Below are 23,787 nucleotides of genomic sequence, written 5' to 3' on the forward strand. Positions count from 1 at the left end.
CGGGTTGCCATTCCCTCCTCCAGGGGATCTTCCCCACCCAGGGATCAAACCCGCATCTCTTATGTCTCCTGCGTTGGCAGGCAGGTTCTTTAGTGCCACCACATGCCTTATGTTATGAGAAAAATGAAAGCTGGGTAGCTTGTCCAAGGTCGCCAAGCTCTCCTTGCAGAGCAGGGACTTGAAACCTCGTGGTCTCACTCCAGACCTCACTCTCTTAAACACTGTCCCAGCCCATCATAGGGTATCAGGGTACAAGCTTCACTTCATTGACTTCACTGACTTCTCCCCACGCACACACACATCCCAGGCCTGCATCTGGCTTCCAGCAACACCCCACCACAAAAGAAGACTCCCTTCTCCTGGTTCAGACTGGACCCCACAGACCGGCTGTAATCAGTACATGATTTACAAAGGTGTCATGTTTGAGGAGCCAAAATTTAAGGCTATCATTTTGTGTTGTGAAACAGCCGACCCATGCTGCAATGTAAAAAAAGAGAGGCTGCTCAAATCATTTTCTTTCTTCTGCTGAGTATAAAGACTTTAACTTCACGTGAGCTTGGAGATGTCACCACACTCTGTAAAAGGGAGGAACTAGGAAGGAATTCCTTCTGTCTCTGGGCCACAGAGTATATTTCATTCAGTGGAAAAGAAACTCTGGACTTTTTCAATGTTTTTAAGGCTTGATCCTAAACAGAATGCTTATTATCACAGATAGTGTCATATACTCCTGGGTCTTTTTCACTTATAAAATTGTCCTCAATGCAACGAAAGTGGAAACTTGACACCATGTGGCAACTTCAGGTATAAATCAAGGTATAAAACAGCTCCAAGAGGACAATTCATTGAAAGTCTGTAAGACCGTTTGCAAATATCACATGTGCTTGCTTTATATGAATGTCTATAGCCATACACAGTATCAAAACGAAACTATAAGGGAAGGAATTCACTGTACAGAAGACAAAACAATACCCTTTTTATTTTTAAAACTCTGGTGAAATAGGTTTCCATATGACATCCCATTTTTTAAAAATTAATGTAAACCAACCTGCCTGTGGGTTAGTCACACTATAGAGACTCCATCATGGTGTGTACAGATGCCTAAAGTATTTACAAATGTTATCTGTTAGGTAGTAAAGTTTTGTTGCCATTTTTCCAGCACATATTCCACAGTAAAATAAAGGGCGATACTGGTGTTCTTATACAAAAATTCTTAACAAGTGGATAAAGGCAATTTACCTGAGAGAAGATTTGTTCTTGAAATATTTTTTTCACAACTGGAAATATAGAAATGGGATGTAGTTGTAAAAGAAGCATAAGAATGTCTAAGTTTACATTTTCTTCTTTTAAATTATTTAAGTACCATTAAGTTAAAATGTTTACATTCATTATAAAAAATGTTGTTAAATCTTTTATGCAAATGATTTAACACTGATTGCTGCAACGCAAATTGCACTTTTTAAAAAAATTATTGTTTACATGGAAGAAAAATATCTTTTGTTTGCTACCCTGTTTACAAATTCGGACTGACTTCGGGTCAGTCGCACAATGTGAACTTTGAGAAACGTCAGTCACAGTGTATGTTACAGTTATGATGCAGTCCTGCAAACCGAGTGATATTTTTGAAGAGACCTCAAGAACCGACTCAGCCTCCGGAGGTGTGTACCAAACGAAGGATCTTCTCCATAAACGCGCGGGAAATCAGGGAAGGGGGCTGTGGGAAAGGGGCGGAGAAATTCTGGAATAACCAAAACTGATCAGAAGAAGCACATGATTTGGGGCAATACACATAAAACTTTGGTTTAAAAATCTCTTTCGATATTCCACGGCAGGCAAGGCCCCGGTCGCAGTTCTGGTTTCAGCACATGGCACGATGGACATCCAATCCCCTGGCCGACCCAGAGACCAGCTGCCTGGAAGTGGCCACCATGGCCAGGGAGGCTGTGGGCTGCCCCAGTCCTTCCCTGGAGAGACGGAGCCTCTTCTCCCTGGGTCTTCAAGGCAGAGCCCCAGGGGCAAGGCAGAGCAAGCCTCTTGGGAGATTCATCTCTTTCAAATAAAGGCACAGAAATCATGTATCAGAGGAAGATGTCTGGTCAGCATCTTCGGCCCAGTCCGGACTGCTTGCCAAGAGGATCTGTGAAGGCGGTCCCACGGGCCGGCAGCGTCCTCCTCTGGTCCCCACGGCCACTCAGGCCAGGGCCAGGGCGCACCAGGAATCCTGCCTCACCGACGATGTGACTTCGGCCGGCGAGGCCAGGCTGACGCCGATGTACAGCCCGTCTTGACCTGAGTACTTGAGCTCGCTGTTCTCGGGGTTGGCACTGTCCCCGGCACCGGACATCACTGAGCCGCCTGCCTGGTGGAAGAGGGGGACGGAGAGAAGGGGAGAGACAGTTACCGATAAATGTGTCAGGCAGGGCTTCCCTGGTGGGGGCTCAGTGGTAAAGAATCCACTGCCAATGCAGGAGACGCGGGTTCAATTCCTGATCCAGGAAGATCCCACTTGCAGCGGAGCAACTAAGACTGTGTGCCTCAACTCCTGAGCCTGTGCTCTAGACCCCAGGAGCCACAGCTACTGAAGCCCACGTGCCCCAGAGCCTGTGTTCCACAGCAAGAAAAGCCACTGCAATGAGACGCCCAAGCACCGAGAGTAGAGAGGAGCCATTGCTCGCCACAACTATAGAAAAGCCATGCAGCAATGAAAAAAATAATAAAAAATATATTAAATTATTATTTTTTAAAAATATGTCAGGGACAGACAATTGAAATGGTAGACTAGCCAGCAGAGCTGCTGACTGGGTGGTGAGACGCCCTTGACCCAACCCTGGTGATTTCAGCTCTTAGAATCAGCCTCCTGCTCATGTTATTAACTCATGGCAGGAACCACCCAGCAAGATTTGCGTGGACACAGGTAGAAAGGGGAACTGGAGGGAGGCTATTTGTAAAAAGTGCCAAATGCTCATATCTCTGACAGTGAAACAAACCACACCACACAGGTCCACAGGCCCTAAGGATGCCCGCACACTCTAATCTCTGCAAAAGAGAAAGTGCAGAGTACTGCACGTGCACACACACACACACACACACACACACACACACACACACAGCAGAACCATGAGGCTCAGCAGTTCTATTGAAGTCTAAGAAGGAAAAGATACATAGTTCAGCAAGGCCTGATAAATGAAATTGTTGGGCACTGACTTCATGGAAAATTAACCCATGCATACACAGGCTTTAATTCTTCAAGAAGAACAGGTCATGTTTGAAGCAGGCCCCATGATAAAGAAAATGCTAGCATCTTATATGTGTCATTATCATGACAATCATTTCTTGAAGCAAAAGGTCATTTCTCTCAATTCATTCCTTCCATCCAAATTAAAAAAGTCAAATAGCAAACATGATATTATCTAGTAAAATCAAATCAAAATAACTAAAATCATGTTTAGACCATGGTTTGAAAAAACAGTTGCATTTGGCTTTTTTTTTTTTAATTAACCAAATTCACATACTTTTAAATCACTTTGTCTTCCTTCTAAAGCACTGGAGTTGTTTAGTCATTAAGTCATGTCCAGCTCTTTTGGGATCCCATGGACTGTAGCTCACAAGGCTCCTCTGTCCATGGAATTTTTAAGGCAAGAATACTGGAGTGGGTTGCATTTCCTTCTCCAGGGGATCTTCCCAACCCAGGGATCAAACCCATGTCTCCTTCATTATCAGGTGAATTCTTTCCCACTGAACCACCAGGGAAGCCTGGTATTTCTTCTGAACTTTCAGGGTTTCCATAAACTTCTGTATATATATATTTTTTTAACACAGGTAGAACATCTTGCACTTTTCAAAGCATTTCTTTTTTATATTCACAAGCCCATTAAATCCTAAAACATCCATCTGTCTGGCCAAGTTGGTGTTACATCCACTTCAGAGAAACACAGGGCACCAGACACGGAACAAATGAATGGAAGTTTCCCAGAGGGTCCCTGACTCCACTCAGGGGCCTGGAAGTGGATGCAGTCTTACCCTCTCCTCTCTGGAGAAGATCTGGTTTGGTCTCGAATCCTCAGAATGACTGTATGGGACCGAGAGGCAGGACTGCAGGAAGTCCGATCATGGAACTTCCCCCCAGCTGGACAGACCAAAACTGGCCCTTCCACAGCTAACCAACCCTTCCCCTTCAAAAAACCTTCAAAAAATGAAGGTTTGTGAAAATCCAGCAACAGCACAACCCACCAAAACTTCTTTTTAAATAACATGAGCTTAAAGATGTAAACAAAGGGCTCTGGGTGCCTAAAAAAAGGAAGTTTCACAAACTCATTGAGATGTCTAATATTTAAAGTAGGTTCTTGTGAAATAGATGAAATAACCCTGTTAAACAAACTAAAGCTATGGATTTACATACACATACAAATATGGTGGCCTTCCCAGGTGGCTCAGGGGTAAGCAATCCAACTACAATGCAGGAGATGCTGGTTTGATCCCTGGATCCGGAAGATCTCCGGGAGGAGGGCATGGCAACCCACTCCAGCATTCTGGCCTGGAGAATTCCATGGACAGAGGAGCCGGGTGGGCTACAGTCCATGAGGTTGCAAAGAGTCAGACTGAAGCGACTGAGCATGCACAAATATGGTGATTCCTTTTAGAAAACTTCAGCTATAAGCAAGCTAACCATGGATCCAGACTTAACCCCCAAAGAAACACATAAAAGGATGCTATTCAATTATAAAAGGAGTCTTCATTTTAGAAAAGAGCTATCATACAACCAGTAGAGTGAGGTCCCTTGTACATGATTGTCATATCCAGCTTTATATTACCTACCTTTTCTCTCCAAAAAGCATTTTCTTCGCATATATCTGACAAATCTGACTTCAGTGCTGTTTTCTGGAATGGAGGGGTGCCTAGACTGGCCCAGGAAGCAGCTCACCTCAAATGACCAGACGTGCCGTGCTGTCACCACAAGTCACAACCAGCAACATTAGCAGGGCACATCAGAGCCAGACAGTGGGCCATGAGCCCCAGAGACAGTTGTTCCCAGGTTGAGTGGGGAAACCAGGACAGATACACTCAAAAGTAAGACCGCTCAACAGCTGTCTGAGACAGGAAGGTGGAACGAGATGTCGGAAAACGAATTGCAAAGAAAGGATACCTTGAGGACAGCTGCAGACAGCCTGCATGGTGGGACCAGCTTTGGCTTTCCAATTCTTCCCTGGTTTCAGCCACCCACCTCCTGAGCCTCCTCCTCAGGAAACCAGCCCTACCTCAAGTATGTTCACGACAATTAAGTGAGCTAATGTTTGCAGACGCAGAATCCCTTGCCATGTTAAACATTCCTTCAAGGGAAGCTATTGTTGTGGGTGAGGAAAGGGTGTTCAAAATTGGAAGAATGCAGGATGTGGGGAGGCCTGCTCCAAGACAAGACGGCTGAAAGGGAAGAACATGAAGCAACGAGTCAGAAGAGGTTATGGGAGAGGGAAACTGTAAAGTCTGACCTAGAACTTTCTCAGTTTCCTCACCTGGAAAATAAAAATAAACAGGCAGCTACATCAGGAGATTGTTGCAAGGGTTAAATTAGAATATATAAAGAAAGCCCTTGTCTCTGACAATAGTCAAGACTGAGTGCGTGCATGCTACTATGAAAAGGTGTTAGTTGCTTAGCTGTGTCCGACTCTTTTCGACCCCATGGACCGTGGCCTCCCTGTAGAGGAACCTGGTGGGCTACAGTCCATGGACTTCTCCAGGCAAGAATACTGGAGTGGGCAGCCCATTCCTTCCTCCAGGGGAATCTTCCCAGCCCAGGGATCGAACCTCTGTCTCCTGCATTGCAGGCAGATTCTTTACCATCTGAGCCACCAGGGAAGCCGTATGCTACTCTGAGAATTTTGTTATTGTGGTGAAGGAGCATGGACCTAATGGAATCTCCCCAATGTCATTCTTCACCAGGCAATTTGCAGCCACGGATGGGTGGGAGCAACCCTAAGAACTCAGCTAGAGCTAAGTTCACTTCAACCAGGACATTATTCTAACCATCGATGACAGCTCTCCTCAGAAAGAAAGCCAGGCCCTCCTGCACCCTTTCAAAAGGCTCACTGGCCCTTTATCAAATAAGCTGCATTAAAGAAATATTAATACCCTGAATATTATTCTTACACGTGAACAACAGTCCTAAAAGCTACTATTGAAATGCTATTGTCTTCTTTGTTCAGACAAAAATGTTATATGGCAAGTTATATGGCAAGCAAATCCCAAATTACAGGGGTGATGCGCTCCTGAAAAAAAATATCAACTCGTTTGAAATCAAAAGCAATATCTGTTACCTGTGAGAAAAAAAAATAAAATAAGTACTTGTGCCCAAGGTTTGAGAAACTTAATTTTTAAATGAGGATATACTATTTAAGGGCTTCCCTGGTAGCTCAGATGGTAAATAATCTGCCTGCAATGCAGGAGACCTGGGTTTCATCCCTGGGTCAGGAAGAGTCCCCTTGAGAAGGGAAAGGCAACCCACTCCAGTATTCTTGCCTGGAGAATCCCATGGACAGAGGAGCCTGGATGGCTACAGTCCATGGAGTCTCAAAGAGTCAGACACGACTGACTGACTATCACTTTCACTTATCACATACTATTTAAGCAAGGAATGTGGCAATGCACAGCATTTTTTTCCATGTCAATCATACCTCAATTTAAAAAAAACTGAAATTTTATGTTATGACACATAATGAGATTGTGATGAGATCAGATAGGATAGATAACGCCAGACCCCTCCATCCCTGATTGGCGGGGCTACACTCTGGCACTAGCCTTAGAAGGCAGTTAGCAGAACCCATCAAGAACTTTATACCTTTCTGAGTGCTGTAATTTCACTTCTGGAAATGGATTATAAGGAAAGAATTCAAAGGGAGGGAAAGACGCCCCACAGGAAGACATCCATTACAGGGTTATTATAATAGTGGAAACCATGGAAATAATAGAAATAATCTAATGTCTCATAATATGGAGACGGTTTGGGAAAGCAAGGGATATCCACTCAGTGAACAATTATGCAATTATTGAACCTAATAAGATCATGCAGCAAAATGGGAAAAATCCTGTAATGCAATGTTAATTGAAAAACCACAGGAAAGAAATTCTAAATAATTACAACTTATCCATGGGCATACATAGGTATTTCAAGAGAACCAAGGTGAGGAGGTGAGGGACCACCTGAGAGGGCCCAACCTATTATTAGCCATCTACAGCTTCCTTTTGAACATTTTAATGGAGTGGCACAGCGTAGTCTAACTCTGGGGAAGAGTGGAAGGTATCAGGTCTGGAAACACAAGGCACCAGAGCTTGAGAAATGAGCCAGGCTGGACAGAGTCATAAAGTAGCATGAAAAACAGGGAGGAATCGGAATGGAGGGAGGATCAGAGGGGCCCACACACACCCTGAAGTCACCTCCACAACACCTGGCACAGACTGGAACCTGGCCAGCCATGCACGTGTGAAACGCAGCTTCAGGTACCTGAAAACATCACACAGAGTACACAGTTGGGCCCATCAGTACAACCTGAGCTCTTGAAACTGGCATCTAACTGCAGAAGAAGTCTAGAACTGGCATAACTCTCCTTCCTAAGAGACCTGGCTTGTCACGTCGTCATGTTAAGTATCTTCCCCTCACTGGAGATATGCAAGCTGCCTCTCAAAAAGCAGTTTATTATGTTTGCCGGTCGGAGGGATGGGGGAAGGGATAGTTAGGGAGTTTGGGATGGACATGTACACACTGCTATGTTTAAAATGGATAACCGACAGGGACCTCCTTTATAGCACAGGAGCTCTGCTCAGTGTTACGTGGCAGCCTGGATGGAAGGGAAGTTTGGAGGAGCATGGGTACATGTATGGCCGAGTCCCTTCACTGTTCACCTGAGACTATCACAACATTGTTAATCAGCTATGAAAGGGAAAGTCATTCAATTGTGTCTGACTCTTTGTGACCCCATTGACTATACGGTCCACGGAATTCTCCAGGCCAGAATACGGGAGTGGGTAGGCTTTCCCTTCTCCAGGGGATCCTCCCAACTCAGGAATCGAACTGAGGTCTCCTGCACTGCAGGCAGATTCTTTACCAGCTGAGCTACCAGGGAAGGCTGTATAATCGGCTATATGCCAAAACAAAATAAAAAGTTTTAAAATAAAAGTTAAAAGGAAAAAGAGAGAGGGAATCAGTTCAATTTGGGGAGAAAATCAGAGATAACTTATTATGACCCTGGACCCAGCGTTCACGCACGCGCGCGCGCGCGCGCACACACACACACACACACACACACACATAAGTATAACTGTCAACCAGTTAAGGTCTTCTCACATCTACTTAAATCCCTGAAAAGATCAGTATGCAGACATCTCGACATCTCAAAGCAGGCACGTCACTAACCTAAACCAGCCTAATCCCCCAAAAGTTCCTGAACAAAAGCAGGAGAGAGCACTCTGGACGCCCACAGCCGAGCCATCCTTCTTCCTCTGGGAGGCAGCCTGGCCAGCCCAGGTCCTGGCTCTTTCTCTGATCAAAGTGCAACCCGAGGGTGGAGCAGAAATCTGTTCTGTGTTTCCACTCCCAGCTTATCGGCCTCCACCCTCCCACAGACTGAAAATGGAGGCACTTCCTGTTGAAAGAATGTGTTATCAGCCCCGACCCAGGCCGGGCTTAGCACTGAAAAGCAGGCCAGGTCAGATGGGGGATCCAGAGCAACCAGCCGGACACCCCACCTCCTACAGGAATAAATTAATTTAGGGACAAGTAGCAGCTGCCGACGCGAACACGGAAAATCTCCCCTGGCCTGTGAGGCGACACAGTGATTTCTGGCTTACCCAGACTGTTTTCCCGTGAGAATAAGCCTTTGCTCATTTTCAGACACAGATCTGCAAAGTCGAGGATTTCTGACTCGGTGAGCTCCTCCAGTGGATGCCCAGAGGCATCTGACTCACACTGGGGCTCACCAGGACTTCCCTAGTGGCTCAGTCGATAAAGAGACCACCAGGAATGCAAGAGACCAGGGTTCAACCCCTGGGTTGGGAAGATCCCCTGGAGAAGGAAATGGCAACTCACTGCAGTGTTCTTGCCTGGAGAATCCCCACGGGCAGAGGAGCCTGGCGGGCTCCTGCCTGAAGTCCGAGGGGTCGAAAGAGTCAGACACAACAACTGTGTCAGTTCTCTCTTTTCCTTTACTCGTCACACAATAGACAGGCCCAGAGAAAGCCTCCTACGGTACTAAAGGAGCAGTCCTGGAAAGGTGACACATCAGAGCAAAGGCAATCCTTAGAAGACACAGCCTTTCCAGGAGAATTAGAGGTTCTCTGGCTTGTGAATTATAAATTTTGTTTTTGAGGAAGAAAACCGAAAAGGAATGGGCTGATCTGGAGAAACAAACCCAGCACCCCTGACAGGTTGGGGGAAGTGGGACAGAGCACAGGACTTTGAAGATGACCACACTGCCTCCTCAGCGTGGATTCAGGCTGTCAGCTTCCAGTGTCTGGTCTCTCCTTCCTACACCTCTAAGTAAGCTATGGTTACAGCTATTTCCTGGGCGAGGGGAAGCCAGCCACCCCTCACTGCTAAAGCTGTCTTCTCTTCTAGGGCTTCCCACGTGGCTCAGTGGTAAAGAGCCACTGAGCCAAGCAGGAGACTGTGGATCCTTGGATCAGGAAGATCCCCTTGAGGAGGAAATGGCAACCCACTCCAGTATTCTTGCCTAGAAAATCCCCATGGGCAGAGGAGCCTGGCAGCTACAGTCCACGGGGTCGCAGAGTGGGGCACGACTCAGCGACTAAACAATAATGCAGGTAGATGGAAGAGATGTGGGTTCGATCCCTGGGTTGGGAAGATCCCCTGGAGGAGGGCACAGCAACCTACCGCAGCATTCTTGCCTGAAGAATCTCATGGACAGAGGAGCCTGGTGGGCTACAGCCCATAGAGTTGCAAAGAGTCAGACACAAATAGAGCCACTTAGCCCAGACTGCTTTCATAACCTCTAGGTTAGACCCTGTGGTGCTTCACAGCAGCCTTCCTCAAAAGAAGAAGAAGAAAGAAAAACTAAGTGTATGTTTCAGCAAAAGTAGAAATACCTTCAGATAAACCTTAACTTCCATGGTCATTTCAGTTTGGATGGAGGGAAGAGGGGCCAGACACAAAAGTGACCCAGCTGACGGTTGCGGAGGTAACACGAGGAAGCTACACAAACACGCACAGGTTCTGTCTCCACCAGGATGTGTGAAAGCCATCCATGGCGACAAAACCGCGAACTCTCCCACAACTGCTCAACAAAGCTCAAGAAGAGAGGGTCACGGTCACCTCAGCCGATGACCCAACTCAGTGTTTCACAGAAGAGTTTATTTCTTTGTCGTTTAGCAAACAAATTCCTTAATGAGAAGGGTTCATCAGCCACCCCCCTGAGCCCTCTTCCCCCTTCCGGGCCTGAACTGGCCGGGTTACATCCATAGGCTAGACGCTGCTATTTTTAAGGAGGAAAAGAATTCTTCTATAGACACACTCTACTCTGGGCGAAGAAGCAAACTGTTTTACACATCCGTACACAGAAACAGCAAGCATGTTGTGATGAAGGCGTGGCCCCAAGTTTACAAGGACCCTGGGTTTATCAGTAAGAGCCTGATATACTGAAAAAGTTCCTTCATTTTTTTCCCCCATAGCTTCCAGAATATGTTACGGAAAAATCCGAACTATCTTTTTGGCCAAACTTGTACAAATCTAAATTGCAGGGGAGAAAGGGTTTGTCCCACAACTTGAAGTCACTGGCCTCCTGAAGAAAAGGTTTATCTTCTGAAATGAACCAAAATGGATGACTTTAGTCAAATTCAATGGTAAAAGATCCAGTGGCAAGATAAAAAGCCTGGTGGATCAGGATGTTAACTTTTAAAAATTAGCTATAGGAGCTTGGATGAGCCCCCTGCTCTGGTCTATCTCCGCTAGACAAAATGGACAGCAGTCCATGCACCCAGCAATGTTGACAAGAAAGCATTATGGAAAAAAAAAAAAAAAGTAAGCAAGCATTATGAAACTGCTAAGAATCACAACAAATGAAAAATCGTTGCTATCAGGGAAATAAAAGTATTTAAACACAGTTACTTTGTTAACATAATAGCTTTATGTCTCTAAATTCCCTCCATGAAGAAAGTAAAGATTTATGTCTAATGTCTTGGGATGGAAAAAAAAATGCCATGCAAATAAAGCACATCACTATCAATTTCCAAGGTCATATTTAAACAGTGCTAGTCTTCTTGAGCTTCAAAGCTGTCTGTAGGCATCTCCCACTTATGCTACACTCTATTCCTAAGGACCAGATGGTGGGAATTATTTTTCCCCTTTAGTAGAGGGAGGAAAACAGGGGCTTTACAAAACCTTGGCAGCTCACTATAGTCACACACAGAGCTGGAGCTAGCGCCTGGCTGCCTGACTGTGTCCTTCCAGCTGTTAATCCGTGAACCCAGAGAATAAATTTCAGACCATACTCAGGCTCCACCATGAATCAGATGACTAAACATAATGAGAGCTTTCAATTACAAGTATTGTTTCCCTGGTGGTTCAGTAGCAAGGGATCCGCAAGCGATGCAGAAGACGTAGGAGACCAGAGTTCAATCCCTGGGTCGGGAAGATTCCCTGGAGGAGGGCATAGCAATGCACTCCAGTTATGGATAGAGGAGCCTGACGGGCTACAGACCATGGGGTCGCAGAGTCGGACACAACTGAAGCGACTGAGCACTTGTTCACATGCTGTGTTTAACAGGATAAAAATATGATTCTGGAGCGTGTGCACCAGCTCTGCTAAAACCATGCCATGCTAACAGCTACCAAAAGGGGCCGTACACCAAGTACATTATCATTTAAACATCGTCAAGTAATGACTTGGAATTGTTTACTCAAAAGCCTCCAAATATCTGTTATTTGTTCAAATCTTTCTTAAAATCTAGGGTGAATAAAATCATCTCTTTTCGCTTCAGCTCACAAACGCTTGAGTACTTGCCCTGATGTGGTAGGTAGCCGAATCATGAATGATCGCCTGTGTCAAGACCTGTCTTTGGAGATGCTTTTTAAAATTATTCAAATTTCAGAGAAAATTAACAAATTGGTCTAAACACAGAGCTAACAGATTGTATTTAATTCATATCCATTAGATCTTCATATTGCTAGTAACTCTTTTGGCAGACACCCATGAAATGCATAATAAATTACTTTTTGTTCCAGTAAAGGAATTCATTTTCTTCGAAGATTCATTTAGCAATAACATTTCAGGGCACCCTAAGCCAGATTTCTTAAATTTGGCTGTGTTTTCCCGTAACATTATTTCATGTTTTGTGACAATTTTGTATATTCTTATAGAGGCAGAAGAAAAAAAAATCACAGAGTATCTGTAATCTGCAAAGAAAAGTTGTGTTCTGAGATGAATCCATCTAACTTGAGGCCATAACAAAAAGGAGACACCCAACCCACACTATTCTTTACCTAGCATTCTAGCTTTCAGATTGTGACAATGAGTCACTTATTAAACAAACCACAGTCCTGTGATAAATTGGGTGGACACATAGGTTACAAACTATTTAAAGAAGGAAACAGCTTTACTGTTTCCTAACAGACATACAGACTCATTGGATATCAGTGTAGTAAGTGTATTTCTAACCACCATCCTCCTCAGGACACAAGCACACAAGAAAAGAAAAAGAAAAAACGGGAAGTCTAGAAAAGGCCCTCAAATCAAAATGAAACTATGCAAACTCCACATGCTTCCACGTTCCTTGCCAGGGTGACGTGTGACTTTCTCAGTGAAGGCCAATGTGGTCAGACAGGAACGTGAGTGAGTTATTAGAAGGGGCTGTGAAAGAAGAAAAGAAAGGGAGCCTGGCACGTAAGGAGCGTGAAGATAAAATGCCAACAAAATATTTATGTTCATGGCTTGCAGCAAGTGGCGAGTGGTATATTAATAACTGCGATGATGGGCCGACTCCCTGGGAGCGGTGGGAGACGTCGGCTCCAGCCCCGGCTGCAAGGCGGGCTTGTCTTGTGACCTTATGGAGTCACTCCGGATCCTGGTTTACAAATGAGCCGCTCATAACACCTAAGTGCAACTCTCTCCCAGACCCTTGTGCGAGATTAATGCCTTTTTAACTCTTTTTATTCATTTAGAGAAAAAAAAAATATCTTGGACTATAAACTCTTGGGTGGGGGAAATGGACGCTTGCCTCTTTAAGAAATGCTTTTTAATGATTTTATAAAAATTAAATTGAAGGCAATTTGCATATTCTGCAAGTTCCAACTCACTTGGCACTCGCTAAGCACAGGTTTAAATCCCACTTCAAAAGGATTTTGGTACCTCGATCTTGTATTTCATATTTTAAGGGAGACTTTTTACCATCATATTAAGCATGTCAACAACAGTAAACATGCTTACCTGTTGTTTTTTTCCTATTACCCAGCTAACAAAGCCCTAGAAATGCAATGGGCTTTATTGATAAGTATATTTACAAGAAAATGTATACAATATAGCTTATATATTTGGTCATGAGCAAATCACTTCTATGGTGCTATTCTCCTAGCTGTACCATCAGCCAAAACTAACCAAAATTAATCATATTTCTTTAAGAAAATGCCATTTCTTCCCTCTAAAGATTTCAACAGCGCGTATACTATCACATATGAATTCAGTGTGCTGTAGTGGTAAAAACACTGACTCTGGATCTGCCAGGCCTGGATCCAATTCCAAGCCCGTCTCTTAATCTGATACATAACCTTGCACCTATTACTGAGTGTCACTCCCCAAAATAGAAAATAGAAAAAGATACCTCATTTGTACAGTGATAATTGGGAATAAAAAAGATACATAAACAACTGGAACATAAAAGGTACTTGGCAGAAGTTAGTCTCCTGCCTTCCTACATCCCACAATCTTACAAACGAGAAAGTACAAGAAACAGAGAAAACTCAAAGCAACCAGCATGATGATTAATCCACTAACACCCGATTCCTGAGTGCCCTAAAGGTGTGTGTGGAACATTCAATGTAAGAGTTAAGCAGGAACTTTGGCCCCCACTTCAGCAGCCTCTTAAATCTTCTCTTTCTGACACGTGAAGTCCTCTGAGTGAAAGCAACTCCAACTGTATGTAGGTCCTTCGTGAATGTTCCTTTCAGCTATCTAACCACTATAAAGATAATTAATAATAATAGAAGCTATAATTGTGTAACCAATCATTATGTCGGGTAAATCCAAAGTGATTCAACTACTCAGGGGAAAAGACAGTGGAATATAAAACTTACTAATAAAGAAAGAAGCTACGTGACTCAAGGGATGTTTTCCCGTTTTCATCATAGAATGCAAATATTAACATATAAAATAAAATCCATAAAAAGAATATAAAATATTAACTTGCCAAGTACCTAACCTTTCTTCAGAGGCCTTATAAAGACATCCAGACAGCCCAAGAAATGTCAGTCCCTAAATCACTACACCTCATCTACGAGCACTTAAGCACTTAACTCTTTCAAACCACTTCTAGCATGAGATTTAGCACCATGCAGCCCAGAGGTATTGCTTCTGACAAGGTCATTGCATAAAGCTGTTACCAAGGAGAGGCTGCAGGGAAGAGTCTCCCCAGGCAGACCGCCTCCCTGAGGTTACACGAGGCAGGAACTGAGATACCTATTCAGCACAGAGAAACTGACCAATGAGCAAGGCCCACCCAAAGGCAGAGAACCAGGCAGAGAGGAATCTGAGGTGCGATCCCCGTGTCTCAGTCTAAGGACGCCTGCCTCTCTCCCAGGAAGCCGTCTATCACCAACCACCAACCACAAAGTGAGGAAATGAATCCCTATCACCAACACGCCCTCCCTAATAGTCTCCATTCTGAAGGGTCACCTGGAACCATCTTGCCCCCAAGGAGCCCCTAGGGACCAAGAAACTAAACATTCTAAGTTCTAAGGTCAGGACACATCACAAATTTCGAGGAGGGAGTTTTCCTTTGTAACTGCGAGAGGAAAACCCTGCTTGTAAAATGTACAAAAAAGGATCATGCAAGCATTTGTTTACATCAATTATCAAAACACGCCCAGTTCAGGATGGTTTAATTGTCAGACTGTAACTACATGGTTGATGAGAAACCACAGTAAGTATTAGAGAAAGTCCACCATTTAGAAATGAATTTAGTATGGACCCTACCTAAGGCTTAATATGGACTTGAAAGCAGTTTGAAATATCTGCCTTCCACCTAATTGATCCATCTCATCTCCTGCTGTTGGCTTTTTACACCCTAAGCTCAGCCGTACTGAATTCCTAAAACTGTGCCGTTGAAGAATCATAGCTACCCATGCTCTTCTTCTTCCTGGAGGCCTCGATCCCAATTTTTCCCCTACAAAAATCCTCCACAACTAATTCAGATTTCCTCTCCTCTGTGAAGCTGTTTCCAACCCTGTAGTCAGAATTCACGGCTCCCTACTTTTGACTTCTACTTCGTTGTTCATTTATAGCTTTTTCAAATCTCATCTGTCTGTACATACGTGCTCCCATCACTACCACCACATTATGAACAATTCAATGTCTGGAACCTTGTTTCACTACATGAAAAAACAGTGTCACCCCAGCACAATGTTCCTTCAATAAAACAAGGACTGCAAGGCAAGGGCTACTCAGATAGAGTTTGTGTTTATTTCAACATTATGTGTTCAATGATGACTTCAACATTATATTTGCACTATTAATATAAATTTAAGTAGGCTTTAACTTTTTAAAATAATCATCAACAGAACTACTTTCAGGCGGGCAAAATATGTTCAGTGATTTCTTATTCTCATTGTCTTATTGTTCATCTTCGCACCAAATTAATCCTCCCTGTCCCAAAGAAAATTGAGAAATACCCTTTATCTAGAAATTGGGGGATGAGTTATAAACATATGGCACAAGCATATGTATAATATACACACACACACACTTTATGTATGTGAGTACATATCCAAAGTATCTTCCAGTTTTATAAATTTTTAGTTACAAGTCCTAAGAGGGATAGGAATCTACAGAGGCTACTTGTTAAATCTTATTTGGGAATTGCTGAAACAAAATGTTATCATATTTGTCTAATAACAATAACAACAAATACCATAAAAATACAACTCAAGAAATGGAATTCAGTGAAAGATTTAAATATTCCTATAATCTACGGAGAACACAAATGGCAAAGAAAATCTGATGTCTATTCAGGTCCACTAAAGACTCATTTTTCAGTAAATTTACAGATATAAGATTTTACACTGAATAAAAAAACTACTCTGGGGAAATTTAAGTTCCAAAGTCACAAAATTAATCAACGTTATCAAAAATTAAGTTCAACACATTTCTCAACCCAAAGAATTCCATACAAGAAATTGATTCTAAAACTATGATCAACACAGAAAAAAATAAGGAAAAGAAAAATGAAAGATAATATGGTCTAGTGAATAATAAGTGTTATATAAATGAAAGCAAATAAATCATTTATTGCAATCACTTTTCAAAAGTTCTAAAAGGAACAAGACAGGGGTTATTTTACTACCAGGCTGCGCGGCGGCAGCAACAGGTTTTCCTGTTTTCATAAAAGAGACAAACTGCCCTCCCTCCACCTCCCAAACCACACCACATGGGCACAGCCTGCAACAGAGAAACTGAGTTCTAAGGGAGCCAGGTCAGCGAGCCGATGACCATGAGAAGGAATGAGACAGAAGTCCAGTTAAAACACAACGGAGCATCACTTCTCAGCCTTTTGGCTAAGATCAAGTGTAAAACACAAAGGAGCAACAGAAAGCTAAGACATGCCAAAAAGTCAACAGCACGAAGCTTCAGAGCAGCGCAAAAATGATTCTCCTGTCTCTCCCCCTAGAATATTCCGGTCCAGCCAGATCTGCTCAGGTACCAGGTCCTGAGATGTGCCCACAGGCGGGGACCTTGGAACGTAAAGAAAGAAGTCCTCTAGGACTGCCTGCTGGTCATCTCCAGCAGCTGATTCCTCAAACGGGAATTAACACAATCAGTCTGATAGGTCTCTTCTCAAAGACCCGACTTCTCTGCTTTAACTCACGATCCTTAAGGAAGGCAGGAGAAGCAGGTATGTAGCCACTGACGTCTCTAAGTAGAGCACGTGACCCGTTGCCTTGTTCCATTAGGAACGTGCCTGTGATCACCCTTCGTTCTGGAGTTTGGCTGTCCCTATTAAACTAGGACTTCCCTGCAGGACTAATTTCCACCCTACCAGTCACAGGGGCCACTGGAGATCCACGGTGTGGACTCATCACCACAGGAGGTTTAAGGGTCAAGCCAAAGAAGGAACCCTGTGCTACAGACCAGATATACCTTTGCTACGGGGATATAGCAACATCCCCTTTACCCACAGCACTCACAAAATCCTATAAGCAGTCGGTCACAACAACAGCTGTCCTCCAACATCATAAACTGAGACCTAAGTGGGAACATGTCACATCTTTGTCAACACAACCGCCTTTCACAAATGCTTCTGCCAGCTGCTCACAGATAACACCTCCAGCAGACTCTTCATGGCACCTCCGCTGCCACAGTGGCCACGCGCACGCAGAACCGGTCAGCCCAGGAGGGTCAAGGCACCAACAAGGACACACCCTGGTGCTCATGGGGCACCACTGAGTCGGCTTCAGTTATCCTTGGAGGGGACACTTTCCATAAGGCGGCCAGCAGGTTGGCTTCTGCCAAGTAAGCCTGCGTCCGATAACGGCCCCGTCAAGAGGGCACCAAGGACTCAGCCCAGTGTTCCCCGATGGGCTGGCCGTCGGGGAACACCCAGGAGCCCAGGTGCCAGCCCTGGCCAGGGAGGGATGGGTCCTTGGAGGGAGGAGGGGATGATGGGCCATCCTCTCTACACTCCCACCCCACCCCGACCCCCCGCCCCCGGCTCTGGGAAGAGCTGTCAGGACGCATTTCTGAGGCCACCTGGGCTCGGAGAACTGCTCTGTCTGGGGCTCGCACGGCTGTCTCCCATGGAAGCTGCCCGGGCTCCAGGAGCGATGGGGACTTTATAGGGTACTGCTCTCCAACTCCCCCAATCTCTAAAGTACTTTTTTTTTTTTTTTAATACTAAAATCCCTTTGCATCCTGACTGCTAGTGGGAAACTGAGCCTTCCTCTGACGGCACTGGCCAGCCAGCCACCCCCAGGAAGCAGGCTCCCGAGTGAGACAGATGCCGAGATACCAAGGCTGCCTTGGGACCAGCCTCCGGATTCCCAAGGTCCCACTTCCAGGCATGCCCAGGCTAAATCCTGTCACCGCCTTTGCACAGTTCCTCCCCTGGAGGGCAAAATTGATTGGACTTGCAAAGAGTCAATTTTGAATTTTTACATCACAGAACCAGCACGTGAGCAAAACAGATTCCACTCACCATGTTTCTAAAGCCTATTGTAGGGCAAATATCTCTATTTCTGTGCCATTTATCATTCAAATTTAGCTTTTGCCTCACTAAGCTTGGACTGTAGCACTGACAAAAGTGAGCTGGAGCAGGCAGCAACCCATTTTTCAGCCAGTAGAGACAGACCACTGAGGTTGAAATCGTAGGTGGTCCCTCAATGATTTGGAAAATCAGAACACTGTTTTACCTCACGTAAGCCCCATAATTGTGGAGAAGGCAATGGCACCCCACTCCAGTACTCTTGCCTGGAAAATCCCATGGATGGAGGAGCCTGGTGGGCTGCAGTCCATGGGGTCGCTAAGAGTCGGACATGACTGAGCGACTTCACTTTCACTTCCCACTTTGATGCTTTGGAGAAGGAAATGGCAACCCACTCCAGTGTTCTTGCCTGGAGAATCCCAGGGACGGGGGAACCTGGTGGGCTGCCGTCTATGGGGTCGCACAGAGTCGGACACGACTGAAGCTACTTAGCAGCAGCAGCAGTAGCAAGCCCCATAATTGGCTTCCATGGCAGTTCAGATGGTAAAGAATCTGCCTGCAATGCAGGAGACCTGGGTTTGACCCCTGGGTCAGGAAGATCCTCTGGAGAAGGGAATAGATACCCGCTCCAGGATTCTCGCCTGGGAAATATCATGGGCAGAGGAGCCTGGCGGACTACAGTCTATGGGTCACAGAGTAGGACACGACTGAGTGACTAACACACTTTCAAGCTACATAATTGCTTCTGAGGATTTAGGGCTTAATAAAGGAAATTTTAAAATAATATTTATCTTTTCATTTCCTTACAAGTAACTTCTATTTACCACTTAAGACCCTTTAAGTTACACGTTAGCCTCTTGTAAGAAAAAAAAAAAAGTCCTTCAGCAGCATTCACCTTTATGAAGGTTATAAAGGCAAGAATGATGTTCTTTAAGAACATGTGTCTGCAACAAATAACAGCAAAAGCTTTTTCCATTTTGAAACTCTGAACATGTTTCTTGTTCATTAAAGAACCTCCCTCCCCTATAAAAAGAGCTTGAATTGGAGGATAAAGAAAATATCAAATATAGTTTAAAGCAGTTTAAAAACAGATTACTTTAATGTTTAATTTTTGTTAGTTTAAGGCAGCAAAAATGCCAGCTCCAAGGTTCCCAGTTCAAAGACACCTCGGGGGCAGTGGTTTCAATTTCACCTGCAGTGATTGTTCAAAAACACAAATTTCCAAGCCCCACCCCTAGAGACGCTGACTCAGAAAATCCAGGGTGGAGCCCAGGAATCTGTAGTATTTCAAAGTACCCCAAATAAAGCAAAAATCAACGGAAAAAAGAATTACTAAGTAGGGATTTTAATGCTAATGTTTCATCCTAAACTAGTCTCAGTGTAATCCTCACCCGGGGCACTCTGGGAAAACCTACCGCCCCGGGCCCGCCTGCATCTCTGAGGGCCAGGGTGCGGCCAGGTCATTTTTAAAGGGCATTCCAGGTAAATCTGGGAAACCCTAGAGTGGGAAAGTGCTCTTCACTTGAGAAAAACTGAGTTTCAATCATGGCTTTACTGAAACTAAGTCTGAGATCTGCACCAAAACTCAGGCATCCTCGTAGGGGTGTGAATCTCACAAACCCAGTTGCTCACAGGCTGACCACAAGGCTGAAATAAGCCTGGGTACAATCAAGGAACATTATAAGAAGGCAAGGCTGCCCAGCCCAGCAGAGGACCAGCAGTTAGGTGAAGATCAGTGAATACAGCAGCATGTGGCTCATGGTGATGACGTTTTGCTTTGGGTAGATGATTTCCAAAAAAAAAAAAAGAGAGAGAAAAAGGGAAAGAAGGAAGAGAAGAGGAGAACAGAAAAGGCTGGAGTCAATAAGATTTGTTGTTGTTTAGTTGCTCAGTTGACTCTTTTGCAATCCCATGGATTATAGCCCACCAGATTTCTCCGTCCCTGGGATTTTCCAGTCAGGAATATTGGAGTTGGTTGCCATTTCCTTCTCCAGGGGATCTTCCCAACCCAGGGATCAAACCTGCAGCTCCTGCGTCTATTGGCAGGCAGATTCTTTACCACTGAGCCACCAGGGAAGACGTTGATAAGATAAGCAAAAGCAATTTAAATGTCATGGGCATTGGGAAATATAAAACCATTGAGCTGTGCCTGATCTACACTAGAAATATATAGATATATAGATATACATACATATGTACGTATACACACACACATATATATAAACTCAGATAAAAACCTGGAAATAAAACAATTTAAAGCACTTCAAACCCAAACTTCTTGCTTTTACTTAGGTTAATTCAACCATAAAAAAATGATATAGATCTTAATTAAGAGGTTTGTAAAGTACTTAAGTTTGTCATTTTGTTGACATTTAAATGTAATTTCCTCTAAAAACTATTCTTAGGTATCAGCTAACTAAACTGAACTGTTGGTTTAGATTATTGTACTACCAGATAAGATAAAATTGGAGATAATATACAGGAGAGCAACTCACTAGCTGAGAAAGAGTCTATGCTGTTTTAACACTTACCCCTGAGGCTGCCGGTTGTGTGGTGGGGGAAGTATTTTTGCTGCAGTCATCTGCGTTAGAAGAGGTGGAAGTTGGAGTCATGGGAACAGAATTATTGCTATTACCTGTAACGGTCAAAATTAACCTCATAAATATACATATACTCTACTAAGGCTGGCAAATATTTTACAGTCAAACAGCATTTTCTTATATTTACCAGAGCAAGCTTTTGACTTATTTATGTTCTTAGGTTTTCGTTTCCTGGTTTGAATTCCCTCTTTTTTCATAGCAAGCGGTCGAGGCACCTAAAAAATTTTTCACGTAAGACATAAGTTTAATAAATATTATACTGCAGAAAAACCAAACTAACTAAAGACTGAATGTCAGTACTGAAAGCCCTCATTTAAAAGAACTTGGCATAAATTTCAATCCAATTTTTATACACACTTCATAGATTCCAGCTACACAAAGACTACACTTTCCCCATCAAATGCAAAGATTCCTCCAGAGGGGGGAAAAAATGGGGTAATTTGCCAGGTAGAATCTCTTCCCTCAACTTAACGTTTATTGTTTTAAACAACTTTTAATTACAGAGTGAAACCACCGAATTACTTATTTTTATTTCAAAGAGATCGTGAATTCTTCTTTCTACATATACCAAGGTTATTTTTCTTTTAAAAGTTGGCATATTTTATAATATCTTGTGCTATGCTTAAAATGCAACATCTTTTTAACTAGAGCTATCCAATGTTATGACTCTTCTGTATAGATGTATTTGACTGCATTCACATTTTTAAGCTATAAACTAGTTAGTGTCCATTTCTAGTAGGTTCCATGCTTTCTTCTTTTTATGTGTACAGCTTTTTAAAATACACACACTACTATATACAAAATAGATAACAAAGAGATCTGCTGTATAGCACAGGGAACTATACTTAACATTCTTTAATAACTTAAGAGGGAAAAGAATCTGAAAAAGAATACACACACACATATGGATCACTGAATCACTTGCTGTACATCTGAAACAACATTATAAATCAACTAGACTTCAATTTTACAGTTTTTTTTAAAAAAAGATTACTACCATCTTATCAGTTCTAAAATGCACATTTCCCACCTTTTTGTGTTTCTACAATCTGGATGTCTGGCTATGGACGTGTATAAGTTTAACTGGCATCATTTTTTGTTTCTTACCGGTATGATAATAGTTCTAGAATAATTAACAGACCCCTAGATTCACAAACGTGTGTATACAAAAATCAGATCCTTCACCTCCATGCCCTCTCCCCTGCTGATTTTTTTAAGCTGAGACTGAGTACAAACGAGACACTGAAGGTGTATACACAGAGCAGAGTAGGTGGCGCACCCCATGGAGCTTCATGTAGAGTCCACAGGCATTGCACACAGGCTCGCCCTCGGCGTTTCTGCGCCACAAAGTGGTGGTCGTGGTGTGACAGTTGGCGCAGGACAATCCAAGCCGCCGGGAGGAAGGCTAGAAAGCAGCACAAGAGAGTGGACAGACGTAAGTGCTTTTCACATATATGCTACACACGTCAACGTGTCGTGTCCCTGCCAGCAACAAGCATGTACCTGGTTGAGCAGTCCCCCTTGAGGGAAAAAAAAAAACCCTTGAAGTGTAATTAGGTTGACCTTCCTGGACCAAAGTGTGCCCATCTAATACAGATCAATTGATCTGCCCCAGCTCATTAGCATAGATTAGAGCAGTCACAATACTGGCCAATGCCTGCGCTCACTGTTGTTGTCAGAGGTCTGAGTAAAGAAATGCAGTCATAAACTGCCTGCCAATGTGTTAAGTGGCTTTGGGGAGTCTCTGCCTCATCTGAAAACTCAGATAACCAGGTCTATTTCTCAGAATGTGCAGAGGAATAAACCAGAAACTGTAGAAAAGCCTATATATATTAATAGAAATGAATTTTGGAAGATGCACCAAAAAATTTTGTAAAGAAACATATTTTAATACATCTCATTAATTATCATCATGATCACCTATTGCCTGAATTTTCTGTATTATCCATTCTCCAAAGGACAAGCGAATTCTACAACACTGTGTTAGTGCCGGCCTTGTCTTGGCGGTGCTGCTATATTTGATTTACCCTGTCGGTATAGAACTTTTCCTCACGTGGTGGCGGTGCTTTAGTCAATAAAATCGTGTCAACCTCTTGCAACCCCATGGACCATAGCCTGCCAGGCTCTTCTGTCCTTGGGATTCTCTAAGTAAGAATACTGGAGTGGGCTGCTTTTTCTTTCTCAGTACAAAGGGTTAAATTTGTCAGAAAAGGTCAACTGTCTGTCACTCTGATTTCTATGTTTCCTTTATACCCATAACATCCTTATGTGGAGTTTATCTCCTCTAAACTATTATGTGTGAATTATAAAGAGGGGCTTTTTAAGCTAGTCTAAGTTCTTACCTAGAATGACAAAAATCTAAGTTTGCTTTTCGATTACCTAGATAGGCAACTTTAAAAATGTGCTATGACTTCAGTTAAAAAAAAAAAAACCAAAAACCTATGGGGAAAATCCAGGGACCAAAACAAGTTGAAAGATACAGAATTAGGGAAGTTGGCTGTGATGATTAATTTAAGAAAAGTTATGAAGAATAGACGACAAAAACACAGATTGAGCATGCACTGACTATTCAGATTAAAAGACAGAGATTTTCAAAATCTTTGTTGGCAAAGTCAAAAGCTAAAAATTGAATTTTGTTTTTACAACTCACGTCCTGTTGTTATTGCTACAGCATACTCTTTACAGACAAGTTGTAAAACCAAAGAGACACTGGGAAGCCTCTTAGCACTGCCACATTTTTAAGAAGTCGGTGCTAAGAAAGAATCACTTTGACTTTGGTGGA

At 43.5% G+C, this 23,787-nt stretch overlaps 1 protein-coding gene across 2 annotated transcripts in view; it reads right to left on the reverse strand.

Annotated features, from left to right (window-relative positions):
* Window positions 1-953: 953 nt before the first annotated feature.
* GATA6 (GATA binding protein 6) overlaps window positions 954-23,787 on the reverse strand; it is a 32,372-nt gene continuing 9,538 nt past the window's right edge. For both annotated transcript variants that reach the window (XM_002697727.4, XM_024984607.2), the window contains exons 4-7: window positions 22,285-22,410; window positions 21,133-21,220; window positions 20,937-21,040; window positions 954-2,356 (exon numbers count right to left, since the gene is read on the reverse strand). In XM_002697727.4, coding sequence (XP_002697773.3) covers window positions 2,189-2,356; window positions 20,937-21,040; window positions 21,133-21,220; window positions 22,285-22,410 — 486 coding nt within the window. In that variant the 3' untranslated portion in view covers window positions 954-2,188. The remainder of the gene's footprint in view (window positions 2,357-20,936; window positions 21,041-21,132; window positions 21,221-22,284; window positions 22,411-23,787) is intronic.

This window comes from Bos taurus, chromosome 24 (assembly GCF_002263795.3).
Source record: "Bos taurus isolate L1 Dominette 01449 registration number 42190680 breed Hereford chromosome 24, ARS-UCD2.0, whole genome shotgun sequence".
NCBI classification, from domain to species: domain Eukaryota; kingdom Metazoa; phylum Chordata; class Mammalia; order Artiodactyla; family Bovidae; genus Bos; species Bos taurus.